An 18,285-nucleotide genomic window follows, 5' to 3' on the forward strand; every position below is an offset into this window, starting at 1 on the left:
ATCTGTTTTTAACCTAAGCAGCAACAGTACAATATCTAAAATTGAATTAGCACTTGTGTAACCAATCACATTAAGTATCTCATACGATTTTTTTAACTTTATTTTTGTAAACAGCTTAATTGAATTTTCTTGGAATACTTCTCATCTTTTAATTTTGAATTTAATTACGATGTAATTACAAATCTTCTGTGTCATATGCATAGTAAACCTGTTCCATCTCTGTCACACTACAGGCTAAAGTTAGCATTCGCAACTTCTTGATACAGAGTTTGAAATAGTAACCTTTAACAGTTCAAAATGCTGTAAAACTTCTAAGGGTGACCTGGGAAAGCGTCAGGAAAATAATAAATACCATACATCCCCAGAAAGGAGTCAGTAGAACGCAATTACATTCTAGCTCATCATTACTTCCAGCAGTATTTTTGTGCTGCCAAACAACCAAAATGAGTTGTTTTGCGATGTCACTGAATGAACATCACACCTGTGGCTTCTTCTGGTGATGCAAGAAATGCCCTTGCAAGCAAGCTTTTGCACTTCCACAGCAGGCAAGGTATTTGGTGCCTTCGTGACCCACGTACAGCAGCACTAAAATGTATCTTTGACCTCTAACACAGCTCTACCACTTTGTAAAAGAGCACACCTAAGTTTTGACAGCTGTCTTTCTGTGATTATTTTCCTTAGTTTCTCTGGACTCAAATAAGACACAAATTCACCAAATAGCTAAATTAAATTGACCAAAGACAACACCCACAGATTTTGAGACAGTAAAGTTATCTTTTTAACTGTGCGTATGTATTTTAACTTACACCCTCCACTTGCTACAAAAGAATAGAAAAAAAAAATGTTGATGCTGTGGATAACACTAGAGTCAGATACACTTTACCCAGGTCACTGACATCACTTAGTGGAAGCACACTGCAATTTTCTCAGCTGTATTTAATGAAGGTTTTAGCTTATTATCAAATTTACACTGCACTAACATTTCACAATGATGTTGATTCCAGAGGAAATCAATCATACTCAAGAAATATACAAAGTGCTTGCTACAGAAAAGGGTTTAAAAGGACACAGGATAGAAGAAAGGGAATAAAGGGAAGGAAGAATAAAGAGACAAAATGGAAGAATAAAAGGGACATTATAAGCCTTAAAAGAATTCAAGACATAGTAGCTGAATAGACTAACGTTTGCAGTAATATTACAGAGTAGTAGGGTTAATTAGCTCTGCTACTGTTGCCAAGTATGTAACTGGCTTTCTAAGTAACAACCAAGGAAAATTAATGAATAAAAATATGCAATACATTATTTTACTTAACAAAGACTACAACTGTAAGCTTTATGCCTTTAAAGAAAAAAACTGATGTCTGCATGTGTAAAAAAAACCCACAAATATTTTAATATGCTTTGATTAGAAGCCAGATATAAAACCAGCACTAATTCTAAAAATATTAAAATAATTTAAATTGTTGTAAGATTACAGTATGAAAATTAATTCTAAAATTCAATTTATTTGCAAAGGAATACCTTGAATTGGATAGAAATAGAATTTATGTTTTAAAAACTCATAAATAAATTAAATGCCTTTTCTAAAACAACAGACTGAAATCAGGTGGATTTTCCTACTTTCAGGGGACATGAAATGACTTTATCAGTTGAACGTTAAAAGCTCAAGATCTTCTGAACTGTTTGATTCACTAAATATTTTGCCAAATTATGCTAAACATTATGGCAAAAGAAAAGCTTTACAGTTAGGAAGAAACTCTGCTTTCTTCAATTATAATACAAAAGCAAGAGTGGAGAAAAGTGACAAAACTACATGGCAGTGTAATAAGCTCTGCTCTGTCAGGCACTTTCGTAACTCTGAAAATAACATGTTTGACTGTTTATTTAAAAGGTAAAAATCCTTCCCTTTAGGAGTTCACATTTCAAAAAACTGAGTATGCTTTTAAACAAACCAACACATTTTCTTTAGAATGCCTACATTATGATGAGATGGGTCCCAAGAAGAATTAAGCAGTCTCAAATCCCTTCCAACCATTTTATGATTCTAAATTTCTACAACAACCTTTCTGGAAGGCAGCAAGTTCCTGGCACAGCTCTAGGTGAGGTGTGACTCCTTGAGGAGGAGACCCAGCACAAGGACACCTTATCTCAGGGAAGCATCAACCTCTGTTTGTGCGTGTCATGGAAGCAGCACTCTAAAGGCAACAAAACCACTGAACCAAAGGTCAGGATACACAACACAGTCTGAATGAGGAATGTCATACCCAACGCAAACATACTGTAGCACTGAAGAGAACAGACATCACCATCTTCAAAAAGAATAGTGAAAATGAAATCCGAACAGTCTCAGGGATGTTTTTTTACATCACCAGCTTTCATCAGAGCCTTAATAGCTCTGGCCCTCATCTCAAGTTCCAGAAGCTCCAGCTGTTGTGCTGATGGCTGAACATCTTCTGATGGAGGAACAGCTAAGGTTGCTGCTTTGGGCTCCTTTGGGCTGGACTCTGCCAACCCCAGTATCTCATTCACACTCTTCTCAATGTCCTTCTGAAGGTCTTCTATCTGACCGGCTCCAGTTCTGACAGTGCTCTCTTGCACTTCTGGGCCATCATCTTCATTGCATGGGCCTTCTATGTCACTGTCATAAGCATCTGCATTTATGCTGAGAACATCACTATCTTCTCCCTTGCCTGTAACAGAAACACAACTATCATAGAGGTGCCTAACAAAAGTATTTTTACCTCAACTTACAAAACCACTTCTCCTAAAGTGTTATTCTGCAAATTAAGAGAGTGAAAAAAAATCTGTAAGATAACCAATTCCTCTTCTTATTCTCCTCCTTTTAAAGCTAATTTATACAAGCGTTAACACATTTTTATGCCAATCTAAAAGAACATGCAGTATAGCAAAGCAGCAGAAAAAATATATTCCCTCCTTTGAAGTTACATTACCTATTTTCCTAATTAAATTGTAATAAAATTTTATATTAAAGAAAGCTTTTGCAGTCCAAAACTGATTTTTGTTTATCTCTTAACCTAATTTTCAGAATGCATTTCAAAAATTACACTCAACTATACTACGTATTTTAAGAGAAGTAGGACTGTAGTGACAGACAAAACTAAAAATTAAAAGAAACTCTACTTAAAGTGGAAATACTCAGAATTTATCACTGGTCTTCCAGATGCATTTAGCTCAGATATAAAAACATGGAGGAAATTATGACTTTAGTTTTTAATTGTGGCTGAAAGTCACAATTTATTTTTAAAAATGTAATTAGAAGAGGCAGCTCAAAAAAATAAGAGCAATGCTCTAACAGAACCTGACTAACTGTTCTCTCAATTTGGCTACAGCAAGACTTGCTTTTGACACACTGGCCTCAGAAGTTCATACTCTTTCAACAGTTTTTGCAAATGTGGAAACTTAGAGCAGGATAGGTTCCAACTTAAAATTAATAATGTGTAAATAATATAATGGCAAATATGGTTTGTGAATAATATGATGATTAAGTTACTGATTGTATAGACTGTATATTTATACTACTTTTTATTACTTTTGGCAATACCAACTTTACCACTCATATAAGAAAAACAAAGTTTCAGAAAATTGCTACTCTTTCTTTTTAAACATTTTCAAATGCTTTATGGTACCTGTATGCACATGGTATTAATACATGAGAAGTGCCCAAAAACCTTAAGAAGACCTGTTTTTCTTGGGGTTTACAACACTTCTCCCATCCTGAGGGTGTGAAAAAAAAAATCAATACTGACTACTTCAAAAGCTATAAATGCAATTTCTCCACTTAAAAAACAAAGGGAGGGAGAAAAGGAGGATCAAAACATCTCAAATGGTTTTAACAAACAATAGTAATACTTCAAAACATTGGGGTTTTGTCGATTCAGCATTGAAATTTTTTTGTACTATAGACAATTCAGTTACTCACTCCTGATCACACTGTATCAGGCTATGATTGTCACAGCATTTAGGTTCAGATTTAAGAATTCTACACGCTCACCCTGAGAATGCACTCACATACACAGCTAAGGTATGTGGCACCTCAAAGACTCCAAACAAAGCTAACAGGAAACCAAATTCAGCTCATGAAAACGTATGTTAAGGCATATAAAAGAAGTTTACAGATCACTTTTTACAAGATAAATCAAAATTTTGAGGTAATAAAATCTGAAAAACTAAAATATAAACAAAGTTACAAAAAAATCCTTCTCACAGCAGTTTGTATAAAAACTACTCGTGAGATGAATATACAAGGGTCTTCTTTGATCCTAAGTAGCCTTAGCCTGATCCTACTGTGACAGTAACTTCAAGACTAATACTTCAGCTTCATATGCAGTTTCCCCTATTTCCTATACCATTTAGCCATCTTTGAATAGTATGTATTTAACTTCACCTTGCAAGACACAATGTATGTGAAAGATCAGAAAGGGAAACAACAGGATTGAGAAATGTTCATTTTTCTGTCTTGCTTCACAGTATCAGTCAGTATTTATCAAACTTGCTGATGAACCAAGCAGCATTTCCATGGATCCAAAAAATCAGCTGCATCTCTAGATCACAGTTCAAAGCCTGAAACTTAACATTTAAGCCTGCTCATCCGAGCCTGCTCATCCTAATTCAACGCCAAAGTTAGACTGACCTGAGTCAGTGAGTGACCTGAGTCAATGACCGAAGTTGAAACTAAACTGAGTCTGGCTGGGATGGAGTTAATTTTCTTCACAGCAGAGCGCATGATGCTGCTTTTGGACTTGTTTATGAAACAGTGGTGATAACACACCAGTTTGTCTACTGCTGAAGAGTGCTTGCACAGCCTCAGGGCTTTGTCTGTTTCTCACTCTGACCCCATAGAGTTAACTGGGAGGCTGAGAGGGACATAGAGCCAGGACAGCTGAGCCAAACTGACCTAAGGGCCACGCTCAACCATACAACAATGGCATCTGCCTTCCCAAGTAACTGCCATGCATGCTGAGTCTCTGCTTTCCAGGAATGGCTAAGAATCTGGCTGCCAATGGGAGGTTGTGACTAAGTCTTTAATTCTGCTTTGTTTCAATGTACAGCTTTTGCTTCACTTATTGAAGAGTCTTTATGTTGACTAATAAGTTGTTCTCATTTTGCTTTGCTGATTGTCACCTTTACCCCACTGGGTGACAAGTAATTGCGGGGTTGGCATGTGCTTACTGCTGGCTGGGGTAAGCTCACCACAGCTGATTGGAATCAATCCGTCACATAAAGAAGGAACAAAATATTTAGTTATTCATGTCTGCCCCAGACTTAATAAGGATCAGAAACTGGTCAGAACAACCTTGTGTTCAATTTAAAAACTGGAACCTCCACTGTGCAATTCAGTTTTCACACAAGCCTTTTGGCCTACAGATGTTTAATGAGCTAACAGGTTTTATTTCCTTCTTTTACACCTGTGCTTTTACAGTAATAAGGATCATGGCTAGCATTTCTCATTATCTTTTTGCTTTCAGTTACTTTTACTTTTTCCTTCATCTACATGTGCAAAATTCATTTTAGCACACTCAATTCCATTTTTCAATTTTATTTTACCCACTTTTTCTTATTCGCTCATTCTCTCTTCTTTTTCCCACAGCTTCTCAGGCTGCAGTAAAAGAGGGTGACCAGAGTTATACTTTCTAATCTACACAATATTCTCACAAGTTCTTTAAAGCTAACATCTTGAATAGAGCCAGTTATAGCCCAAAGCCATCATGATACTCTGGTTGATTAAGTCATAAAAAATAACAATTATATCAGTTGAAACAACCATTAATTCCCTTTGATAACACAGAAGTGGAAGAAATCTGCAGGAAATCTGTCCATTCTAAGGTTCCTCCATATAGTACAACAAGCAACATTTAAAAGATTACTCACAGTCATAGCAACTCGCTAAGAGTTTTGATGCTCTTATTATGTATGACTCCTTTCCCATTTAACTCTTCTCACTAACTAATTCAGAAAGAAAAAGTGTTTCACAAAGTCATTCCAAGTGACATCTTTTAGACAACATTCTGAATTGTGAAATAGCACTTGCAAGCAGTAAATAAAGTTAGATCTTTGCAGAAGAGAAATGTAGCTTAGAAGAATTTGCAACATTCTTTGACAGGAAAAGCTTTCTGCTCAGAGCCAGTCAAAATGAAAATAAACAGACTGAGACAGAAGCAGGTATAATTCTAGTGCTTCATGCACAAACTAACACTGGCAATTGTTAAATGTACTAATTTAATGACTGGAATAAAAAAAATACTACTGCAGACTAAAAGTAATGTTTTCTTGTGTAGAAAGTACGAAAGTGCACCAATAACTTACTTGCCCTTGTATTTTCTAGCCTACCAACTCTACTACTTGAATCAAGCTGCATTTCTGCATTTAAGAAAATAAAGCACACAAGACAAAATATTCTTTCTCAATGAATGTTCATTTTCTGTTCACAAAAGAGTTGTCAGCTACCTGAAATTAGTCAGTGGCCAACATAAAGAACACAGAATTTTAGCTTTCTCTACTACATACCTTGTTTTGATTCCTGACCTTCAAGCTTGTTGTCTTCTCTCAGAGAAGAAGTTGAGTCTATACTGTTGTCCTGTCTGGACACAATTTAGAACACAATTTAATCACTATAATTTAAAATTTAACAGAACATTTTTTTGGAAAATAAAAAATTATGAGGTGGTAGGTGAATAAACCAGCTACAGTAAGAACAAGGGCAGAAGAAATATACAGAGAGCTAATATGAGAACTTCTTTGGTTTGCCTTGTGATACACAAGGATAAAACAATTATTTCCACTCCATCCTTGCCTTTAGAGTAACAGTCCTCAATGATTTTAACTGAGGAACCACAGCTGAGCAGTTATAAAAGAAAAGTGCCTCATATTATGAGCTTTTCCTTTAGAAATCAAAATAAATTGTCACATAATTAAATGGTTTGGGAAAACAACGGTTTCTGCTGCACTCAAATACTATTTACTGTCTTATTTTGAAAGCAAAAAGATATTTTCATGAAATTATCATCAGCCCATCACCAACCTCTCCTAAAGCAGAACCTTCTTGTTTCACAAAGGGTTACTTTTTAAAACAAAACTGTTCACAACTCAGCTATTACAGTGCATTCAGTACCTGCATTTCTCTACTTCTCCTATTTAAACAATTTCTACCCTTGATGTATAGGGTTTCAATTCTTTATACAAGGGTAAGGAAGAGATACTTGACTGAAATGTTAATGTCCTTCATGTAGTTCACACATACTAGTCACACAAACTGTGAAAATAAGGTAATATACAGGAATATACATATATTATATATACAGGAAGGGCACAGGTGGAAGGATCCAGAATCACAGGAAGTGTTCGGCTGCCACATCTGGTGAGCATTTTGACAATAGAATTGCCAAGTTCCTAAACTGGATGTTGTGTGGCAGTGGTTTAATCTGTATTAACATGGAATCAATGCAGCTCTCCTGCCCATGGGAGCTTAACAACACTGTAAAAAGGAAGCAGTATTATGGTATCACAGATGTAAATATAATGACTAACAACTTGTTTTTCAGTAATGGCCTTTAGGGTTTTCCTGAAGGTGAACACATATCTATTTTCCTCATGCTCTACAAGTTGGATTTTTTCCATGTGTCCAAAGGTTTTATCAGGATGAGAAACACCATAATATTTCTAGCCATCATGGTCTGAGAGGCAGTTATTTTCATTTCTGTTTCCTTTTCTGAAGTGGCAAAGGCTACATCAATAGACTTTCTTTTTTCTCCCATTTTTTCCTACCCATTGGAACATAAATGTGTAAAGTATCATGCAATAACTCATTAAGGAGAATAAACAAGTCAATACACTTGCCTAGCAAAGCCCTGGACGTGGACACCAGTCCGTTCTGCAGATTTAATGTACCACATGGCTACACTAACTCCTTTTCCAAAGGAGATGAGAATAATGTAAACAAGCCCACACAAGTGTGCCAGCAACTGCAAAGGAGACCACAGGTCAGAAGGGCATACAGGACTGTGCTGCAAGTAATCAGGCAGAATGAAAAATACACACTTTCTCTACGACTTTCAGCTTCACGCAGCTGATACATGCGTAAGCAGATGCTTATGATTCACCAGCAAATCTCAAGCTTGTCTGGCCAACAAGCAGGATACGAGGTCTGGGACTAAGGTATCAAATAGACTGTAATATCAGAGGCCAAATCCAAAGATAGACGAGGTTCTGCAAGTACATCTGGTAACCTGAGGGACCATAATAGAGCACTAGATACTCCAGAGATGAACAGCATCAGCTACTGGGGACAATCAGAGAGGCCAGCAAAGAGGCCTGCATGCACAAGGAGGTCTGAGCAGCAACTGCAGCAAGGATACAAACCCTGTGGGCTTCTGTACCAGCAGCCAGAGAGAGAAGTGGATTTCAGTCCACCTACTGGTCAGCAGATATGGATGGAACCACCTGATTTTTTTGTTGGGTTTCTTTTTTGTTGGTTTTTTTTTTTTAAAGAAGCAACTCCTAACATTTTATATTATATTTATTATATTTATATTTATTTCTATTTAGTTACTTAACTTTTGACCAAAAATAGATTGTGATATATCCTGATCATCACTAAGAGCAGAAGCATTTTAGGCTGTCCCTGTCCTTGTCCCACACTCCTTCACACATATATTTCACCATTTTGAACTCAGGAGTCATGTCTGCACTGGACAGCAAAGTGTCACTTTGAAAAGCCTGACCTTGAACCAGTAGTATCCAGACAATAGATTTCACAACTCTGGAATCACCTTGATGCCTGATGAGAATTGTAATAATCTGAGAGAAAACTCAGTGACCTCCAGAGTTCAAACACTGGCTGTGAAATTACCCATAACCATTTTAACAGCTGTAAAAAGAAATTACCAACTCAAAAAAATAAAAAAATCACACATTGAAAAGTTTCCTCCTGATGTCTTGACTTTAATTACAGCAAACCCACATTTCTTTAGAGACTACATACTTCCAGCAAAAGAATTTTTAGGACATAGAAGTACTTTTGCAGCATGTTTTACTCTCTAAGAATTGACTGGATCAGACTGCATTGCCGGTGAACTTTCATGACTTTGTTTCACAGGCAGGCATTTTGCACCACCTACTGGCCCAACAGATATATTTCAAGTTCACTGTTCAGTTTGGGTTTTAACTTGTTAGCTTTGTTTTATTTGTTTGCTAGTAAAAAACATTTTTCCCTACTAACTATCTGTACTGTGGTATAGATTTAAGAAAGGGCAGCACAATACCATGTCTTCAAAAAACGGGAGCAGAAGATATGTTATGCTAAAATTAAGGGACCTGATACACATTTAATGCTCTCTTCTTTCATATTTATTATGCAGGTAAGTGACAATAGCAATTTGGAAAAGTTTCTGCCTTTTGTCAGGCTTTATATTTCTCCCTCAAGAGACAGTTAACTTCAAAGTCCAACCTCCAAGCAATAAACTCAGCATTTTAAATTTATTTTTTTAAACTGAGTAACATTTTCACAGTATGATCTTTTCAGCAGAAAGATGCCAACTACAGTTACATTTTGCTGACAACAAATGTTGTAAATTTAAATTTACCTTATTTTAAGTAAAGCATTCATTTCACGTTGGCATGCGCCACACTAGTAAAAAGCCTAACCGGGCTCACACAAATGGTTTATGTACACAATTTGCTACAGGAATTTGTATAGCTCTTGAAGACCTATGGGCTTGAAGGCGATTTGGTACCCAACTCCAGCAGATTATGCAAATTGGGGTAAAAATGCAGCAAAGGAATAAAATACAAAAAGGAATACTGGCAGAGTAGCAGATGGCTAAGGATTAAGACAGTAGCTTTCCTATACTGGTGTCAGGGATACCAGCTTTCAGTGGTAATTGGAGTTGGAGACCAGAAGGAAAAGAATCCTAAATTGCCAGTGAGACTTGAGATCAGGACCTGTGTTATTTCTGACATGATGTACTTCCCTGAATTAAAATTCGCCTTTGCACTTAGCTCCAGGCCTAAAAAATATTTCCACAAGTCCCAAGTCCTTGAAAGATTCTTGCAAATTTTTGTTCCAAGGATGCTTTCAATGACAAACGAGAATTAAAATAATTAACAAGCATTAAGTAGCAAGTTAAAAAAACAAAAGGGGAAAAAGTCCTCACAAAGTAGTACTTCTCAGGAAAGGTATCTCAAAAGACAGGTGTTAATCAAATAGTTTAATGAGCTATGAGAAGTCCATCAGTCCTGTTACAGGTGAAGTTTGAGGACACCACAAGAACAGAAGGTAGTGAAGCAAATTAACCAAATGCTAATGTATCTGTTCAGTGATTCATGTAGCCTGTTGTTACAGTGATTCCAAATGCTGAAAATAACCAAATTGTCCTAAAGGGGTAAATATCAGATGGCAATTGCATGCTTGTGAACAGTCCAGTAGCCAGGAGCACAACAGAGTGTAACAACACAAAACTTTAAACAGCTAACCTTTCCAAAACAAGCAAAAACTGCACTTTTGACTACAAACTAGTAAAAAGCCTACACATTCTTAAAAAAGCAAACAAACTGCAAATTTTCACTTAGTAAAAAAAAAAAGTCCATTATGATTTTGAAGGGAAAAGATCATTTACTCAGACCCATGCGAACATTGATCATTACACCAATATTAGAATGCTTGTTCTTTTAATAATGCTTTACTACTAGAGCATATAACTTACTTTCACTTGTTCTGCTGGTGGATAATTGAAAGAGTCAATTCAGGTAAAAGAAATGGATCGCTCAAAAACATGCAAACACCTCTTGAATCAGATGAAGAATGCCTGCTTGGTTTTGGAAAACATTATTTGACTCCTGTCAATTAAATATCTGATGTTTAGTTGGAAGATTTTTATACAGTATTCCTCTTGGTTTAACACTATTCCATTGCAGACAGCAACACAATAAGCAACAAAAATCTGAGAACTGCACATTCAAAAACATGCAGAGCTCACATGCAACAAAATATATCCAGTGCAACAGTATTTTCCAGTTACTAGCAAACATAGGCCAGTTCTTATGCATGGTTACTACAGGATTTCCAGTGTTTAAAGCAGAACAAGCTGGCAACAAAATAAAATAGCAAATGTTTTACATGCTAATGTAAGCACGTGAAGCTTTTACATAGCTGAAATTTAGAAAAAGCCTCAGGACTTCCACTTCTGGTAAAAGAATGAGGATATGTGCAAAAACCAAAAAAAGGAGGATTCAATTTACCATTAGATATGAGACCATCTAAAAGCTTCACAGAAAGATCTGAATTTTGCAACTTCCCTGCACCTACAGAAACTTATCTAAATCCCTGCTACTTTTAGTTGGTACAGACAGGAAAGAGGTCTTTAGAGACTCAGAGTCATTTGCTTATTTCTAGATGTATTGATTCCAGCTCTCTAGATTTCTGCTGATATATGCAGATTGCTCAAGGTATGTTTGTTGAATTTGTTTTTTTAAAGGACAATAATGAAAGAAACAAAGGGATGTTTCCAATCAGTTAAAACAGTTTTGATTAGAGTACAACTTGCTACTCCTTCTTCCCTTTCTACATTTACATTTCCCTGAAAACAACTAACTCAAGCCAGATTTAAAACAAGAAACATAGAATGCAGGAAAAAGAAGTAATTTACATGAAAGCCACAAGTAATGAAAACAATCTAGTAAGAACAAACAGCAATAATATAAACAGAGAAACTGTATTTTTGTTATGAAAAGTCTTTTCTATTCCCAGGGCAAACAAATTCACCTACTTAAAATCCAGATTAGAATTATAATTGATGATTACAAACAATGCTTGCTTGTCTTAGCAATTTTCACTGTTTTTTGCACCTTGAGTCTCTCTGGTGGCTGACTTGATGCTGAAAAACTAGTTTTCTGAAGTTTTGAAAACTTGCATTTATGATTACTCACACCCAGGTTATAAAGAAGCTGACCTAAGGCCCAAAGATTAGACCTACTTAGTAAAAAGGGCTTGTGACAGTTTACAGTTGTAAAAGTATCATCTTGGTCTACTTACTGAGCACTGGACTTCAGGATTAACATAAAACCTTAATTCTCCTCATTTTCTCCTATCCCTTTATTTTTCTATCATCCTAACAGCTTTTGTTTTGTGTTTTTCTTGTTAATGCTATCACACAGCTGAACTGTGGAGCTAAGGTTCTCAGATAACACCCACCTATGCAGAATGCTATTTTTGAAAAAGAGAAGAAAATCCCCAATTCGTAAAAAATTCTGTCATGCCTGCCCAGTTTGGAGGGCTGTGAAGCCCTAAATTATCAGGATACACATACAGAAACAAGGAGCACCTCAAGCACTGTTTGTCAAAGAAAGCAATTTGCTCTACAATGACCAACATCTCTCAGTTTCTTTTACTCTTTTTAAAAGCAATTTCTTCTTGATTTACTGTCAGTTACTGAAGCCTTCCTAACTGACATGGGAAAATAGGTTATGTGTCTTTAGATATCCACTAGCTAAAAACTGTTTAATTCTGATTTTTCTTATTTTGTAGTTTCATTAATTTCCTCTTTTTAGGTTTTTGCCAGCTCAAATAATTTCCGCACAAGAAAGAATTCACCCAATCTACTGTATCAAAGGAACATAACTACATGTCTCAATAGCAGCTTTGAAACATCTTGCAGACACAGAACAACATTACTGAAATCCAGCAGCACTACTCCTGCCATACATCTTGAAGATAAAGAACATTTCACATAAGCCCAAAACAAAAAAACACCACAACATATAATTTCTCTGAAAATCAAAATCCTAGGGTATTTTTATGGCTTATTTAGGCAGCAAGTCTGTCTTCTCATTCTATTTAGAAGCTCACTGGCAAATGATCAATGACTTAACAGTGCCTACTCTACATAAAGAGACTTGATATTTAGTACATCTGTAGTTTTTAAAATTTTCTATCTGCTTTTCCAAACAGCCAGCAGAGGGCCATGTCCAAAAATAAAAAAACCTAGTTTTTAAAGCTGACTAATGCTGGCCCCATTTACAGATCATGTAGGGAACAAATAGCACAGAGGGATACATTAACAATGGGCTCCAACTGGAACCATTAGAAGAAACAGTGTCAAACAGTATTAAAACTGTATCACAAGAAAAAGAATGAAACATAATTTTGTATTCACTCCATTTTCTAGTACATTTGTATGATGAGAAGTCATCAAAGAAAACTACTTTATGCAATAACTTCATAGCTTGTTTTGAATCAAAGATAGGATCACAAAACAGATCTCTGCTAAAGAAAAATACTGACCAGAATGTCAAAGTTGATTTAGTGTTACTACCTTTCCCATCCTTTTGTTCTTATTTAGCAGGTTTAGGTAAACTAACTAAACCAGTAGCTAGGAGGTTACTTTAATCTGCATGTCTCTGGTGCATTGTCTTGTACTGTCTCAGAGGTTGATAAAGTGTGTCCTGAATCTGTGGATCAGCTGTAATCAGGTCAGTATTGAAAACATAAAAGATTATTAGTCTTCTAGAAACAAGTTAGCCTCACTAAATTAGATGCATTGCACATGATAACTAGTAAATTTCTTTTCACTACTTCCATAGAAACTATCAAACAGGTGAACTCCTGACAAAAAAAATGGTCTTTAAAAAATGAAGCAGCATTTAAAGAAAAAGTTAAGTACTGTCTTACTGACAGATGCCAAGATAAGAGCAAGAAACCAGAAGCCTCTGTCCTTGAAACTCTAAATTCTGTAGCACCCCTTATACAGAGTTCATTGAACAGGTGAGTGTCAGTGCTGCTTCAACTGGGGCAGGAATGAAAGACCAGAATGAAAGTTGAACAGAAGGGATAAATTTCAGCTGAACTGAAAGTACATTTAAGCAATTCACTGACCTAAGTGGGAGGGGTTTACTGCTTTAGCTCACACAAAGACAGTTAGCCTAACTCACAACACTTCTGTTGCAGGACACAAGTATGAATGTTTAATTACCACAACTCAGCTGATAAGTAGTATGCCACTATGAACCCAGTTATGTGCTCAATACACAGTTAAGGTCACAAAGTGACAAAGTCATGTCTCTAAATTTAGCACTTGCTAGTCACAGTTCATTGTAATTCTACTAGAGTAATTAATTAAGAATATAGCAATTGGGTCTTTCAACGATATATTTGATCATTTCTCATGAAAAAACTCTGAATTGTTCAGTCTCCTTAAATTAAGTTTAAGTGTTTTGTCTTTTACTCACTGACTGACTGAATCACCTCCAGTCTTGTCTCCTCCATCTGCCTCCTCGTCAGTATCAGAATCAGCTCCAATCTTGCCTAGATGTACACAGTTCCAAACACGAAAATTTAGGAAAGTGATATAATTAATGCTACATAATTATGTTTACTCTTAATTATTAACTCTATTGCAATCGGCAGAAGAGGATTTTTCCCAGTTAAAGCAGAAGTTCTAAAATTAGGCTTAAGTCAAAACCAAAACTCTTATTTATGAGTCCTTTGTTAGCTACGCATACATTTATACCGGATTACAAAAAATCTGATTAGCTATTCTTAGTACGATACTATAGGTGCTAAAAATAAAGGACAGAATTAACAGCAAGATACTCTGGGGCACTCAGACTCAAAGAATTTCCCTTCACTGACAAAACAACAATATGTTTACAACGAAGTTCTACATCCCTTAAGTATCAAGTGCAAGTTCAATAAAGCCATGAAAAGCTGGAATGTCATATCCTTAATCAAAGTACATGAACTGTGTGCCTTGGTGGAAATGAGGGATTATGTACACACTAATACACACTTACTAGTGTGTGTCTGTATATATGCATATATATTTAAGTAGCTAGAAAGAGTGAAAATCCAGTTGAGGCAGGCTGCTCTCTGGTGTACAGTGGAGTCTTAAAAGTTTAATTCATACCTTCAAGTATCTTCAACAGTTTTTTTTCAGATAACAGCTCCAACTGCTCCATGCAAAGTCTTTTGATTTCATCCATGGAACAGCTCTAAGAAGACAGATAAGACACACCACAAGCTACCAAACATTTCTGAGAAGAGAGTAATTAAAAATGTAAGGAGTAGTCTAGCTGTAATGAAGAGTTAACTTGGATTAAAGCCTCCCAAATGCTGATCTGCATTGATGCAAACGCTGTAGGAAACCAAGTGTTTCAGCTATGACAACAATAAAAAATAGCCTATGTGTGGGTTTTGTCTGAAAAATTAAGCAATACACATTATCAGTTACTTGACCTATGGCTTGGAGTTTTTACTGCAGCTGCAACATTGAACACCAGAAACACCAGACTGTATGTGTGAAGCATGGAACAGCAAACAACTGCAGACCTGGTAATTCCTAATCTTCCATCACTTGGGGGAAGCTGGATTTTATAATTAAGCTTGCAAAGACCAGAGACAACTGTGGAATCCAAGTCCACAATCTGAAGAAAGTAATGCTACTGACAACACACCAACAGTCATGTACTATTACACAGAAAATAATGAAAGCATGTAAATTGCAATCTATTTCTCATGCTTGGTATACACCATACAGTGCCACAGATTTTACTGGTATTCCAGTTACTTCCACTTCTCATACCTCTTGGTGACATTTGTTAATTTGACATTTTCAAATCAGCTATGATACCATGTACAAGTACCAAAATTAGGAGGTGCTAAATAGGCTGTAACACTCACAGTCCTACTGTAAGTTTGGTTCTACACTATCAGGCAATTCCCCTACAAACTCAAGTAATGTCTTTCCTTCCAGCTTCTCAACCTCTTTTTCTTCTGCAAGAGATGAGAAATGGACAAGCCTGTGTGCAATTTACCATGTGTTTAAAATGGAGAAGTCCTGTCTCACTTATATTAATAATAGACCTCATTAAAATAAAAATTTAAGACAAAAAATTTACACCTACTAACAAACATTACAGAGATGACACTTCACTTTTTACTAAGTCCTATTGCTCAGAAAAGTCAAAAGGTGTATGTTATACACCAATAAAACTCCAGCTTTAGTTCACAGAATTTACAGCTTCAGAAGCTGTTTATGAAGAATAGGCTTTATTTTCTTTTCTCAGACATTGTTTTAATACCATACAAAGAAAATCAGTTGCCATAAACAGAAATCAGTATTTTATTTACAAATCACCTTATTAATTAGTGAACAATACTACTGAATTTACTCCTCAAAACCATGAAAATCCTTTTACATTTAACTAACCAGTACAGAGGGAGAGTCTAAAGCTGAACCTGAAGTTCAGAAATGGCTAAGCAGTACCAAAAGGTCTAACCCAGAAAAACTACAGCAAATCTTTAAGAAGCCTTACTTCCAGGCACATGACTGGGAGACTACTTAAGAAAAGTACTTGACTTTGTAGAAACTTTTTAGTTGAGAAATATACTGGCAGCTTTTAAAATGCAAATGCACTAGGCTTGAGAGGTTAAGTATTCTATATTATGCAAGCATTCAGGATCATGGTAAGTGTACAAATGGTATGTGTATTTCCCTACCTTTAAAGTATCAGGCAGCATCTTCTGTAGTTTCTTCTCCCCTATGACACAGAAACACTGTTGAAGCATTTCCTTTTTGTCCCCAATGTAGAAACTGACAGGTTTAAGTGACACAGTGAGATCCAATCCTCCTTCTTCTATATCACTGGGTTGTTCAGCTTCTTCCACTTTTACTCCAGAGAGTACATTGCATTTTGTTTCCTAAAATCAAGGAAGGTACATTTTCTAGTGAATTAGGGAAGACAGAAACTTAGAACTTCACCTGTGCTTGCACTAATTTTCCCTTCATAAATGCAAGGTACATCTTAATGTGGACTTCTCAAGTTCCAGTGTTTCATATTGCCAGGTAACTGCATTACAGAAGTTACATTTTTTATTACTGAAAACATTCTGTGCTAATAAATTTTTTGAAAGCTTCAAGAAGTGAAAAGTACTTATAAATATTCACTGGGAAATATTATCTGCAAATACTTGGCCGGTATTCACACATTAAAATATGCTTTCACGCAGAAGTCCATCTGATTCGCTGGGCAATTAAATCATAAAGTTCATAATTTACAGCTACCCTGCTAAGACAGACAATGGCAAACAACTCTCTGTGTGGCAGAGTCTTCACAGAATTAAAATGGGCTTCCTATTAGAAAATTCATCCTCCATACACCAGTGAAGGACCTCTTAAAAAAAAAAAAAAAAAAAACAACAAAACCAAAAAAAAAAAACCAACAAAAAAAAACCCTTTCAGCCTCAGAATTCACTTAGGCGTGCATCCTTGAGAAAACTCACAATGCCGCAAGTATTGTGGCACCGAACCACGCCTGGGGCCACCCACCGGAGCTTGTTCTCGTGCCCCATCCTCACACCCGGAAAACACAGATCGGTGTTCTCGGGCTGCGCGCGGGGCGCTCCAGGGCTCGGCCTGCTCCCGCCGGCGCCTGCGCCCGAGCCGCCCCCGTCCGCGCTCCCCGCAGCCGCACACCGACCAGCGCGACTGAACCGGCCCCCGCCGCAGTCAGCCCCCGGCAGGGACCGGGACGCGCCCGGGGAGGCGGCACGGCACCGGCCGGACCCCGCGTCTCCGCCCGCGCTACCTCCAGGGCACCGTGGTTGGACTCGGTGCTCCGCCGCTTCCTGTCGCTGCCGTCCGGCCCCGGGGCTCCCTCTGTGCAGCAGGAACGCGAGCGGCGCCGCTTCTTCTCCTTGGAAGACTTCCTGCCCGGCATGGCCGCGCTGCGCGCACACCGCGCGCCGCCACACGCGCGCCGCTTCCGGCGGGGCTGGCGGGCAGCGCCCCCTGCCGGCCCCGCCCGGAAATGCCGAGTTAATGCACGGCGATAACGCTGGGGCCAGCGAGGCCGCAGTAAAACTGCGGACACCGCTTTACACACACCTCGGCGATCTACGGCCTCGAAAACACTGAGGGAAAATAGCTGAGGGAGCTGGGGTTGTTTGGTCTCCAGAAGAGGAGGCTCAGGGGTGATCCCATCGCTCTCTAAAGCTCCCTGAAAGGAGGGTGCAGTGAGGTGGGGGCCAGTCTTTCTTGCCGTGCCTGCAGTGAGAGTACAATAGGAAATGGCCCTTATCTGGGACACGGTAGATTCAGATTAGGTATTAGAAAAAAAAAAAAAAAAATCACTGTCAGAGCGGTAAGGCACTTGAATAGGTTGCCCTGATGGTTGAGTCACAGTCCCTAGAGGTGTTCAAGGTGTCTGCATCTGGTGCTGGTGGTGTTGTTTAATGGTTCAGTGGTCACAGTGATAATACTGGGTGGATGGTGGACT

The 18,285-nt window shown here is 37.5% G+C and overlaps 1 protein-coding gene across 1 annotated transcript; it reads right to left on the reverse strand.

The window, feature by feature from the left end:
* Window positions 1-1,537: 1,537 nt before the first annotated feature.
* CAAP1 (caspase activity and apoptosis inhibitor 1) lies at window positions 1,538-17,836 on the reverse strand. Its single transcript, XM_062513061.1, has 6 exons — window positions 17,596-17,836; window positions 16,508-16,708; window positions 14,916-15,000; window positions 14,239-14,314; window positions 6,526-6,599; window positions 1,538-2,690 (listed from the first exon to the last, which is right to left on the reverse strand). Exons 1-6 carry the CDS (start codon window positions 17,725-17,727, stop codon window positions 2,347-2,349), a joined length of 912 nt encoding a protein of 303 aa, XP_062369045.1. The 5' UTR covers window positions 17,728-17,836; the 3' UTR covers window positions 1,538-2,346.
* Between the last annotated feature and the right edge of the window lie 449 nt (window positions 17,837-18,285).

The sequence above is a fragment of the Cinclus cinclus genome, chromosome Z, assembly GCF_963662255.1.
Source record: "Cinclus cinclus chromosome Z, bCinCin1.1, whole genome shotgun sequence".
Classification (NCBI taxonomy): domain Eukaryota; kingdom Metazoa; phylum Chordata; class Aves; order Passeriformes; family Cinclidae; genus Cinclus; species Cinclus cinclus.

What these genes read in the sequence shown, in the direction of transcription:
- CAAP1 (XM_062513061.1), bottom strand. Translation starts at nt 17,727, where the DNA reads ATGCCGGGCAGGAAGTCTTCCAAGGAGAAGAAGCGGCGCCGCTCGCGT. An exon ending in TGCTGCCTGATACTTTAAAG is followed by an intron (nt 15,001 to 16,507) that starts GTAGGGAAATAC and finishes CTGTCTTCTTAG; the next exon opens with AGCTGTTCCATGGATGAAAT. An exon ending in GGAGGTGATTCAGTCAGTCA is followed by an intron (nt 6,600 to 14,238) that starts GTGAGTAAAAGA and finishes AATTGTGTCCAG; the next exon opens with ACAGGACAACAGTATAGACT.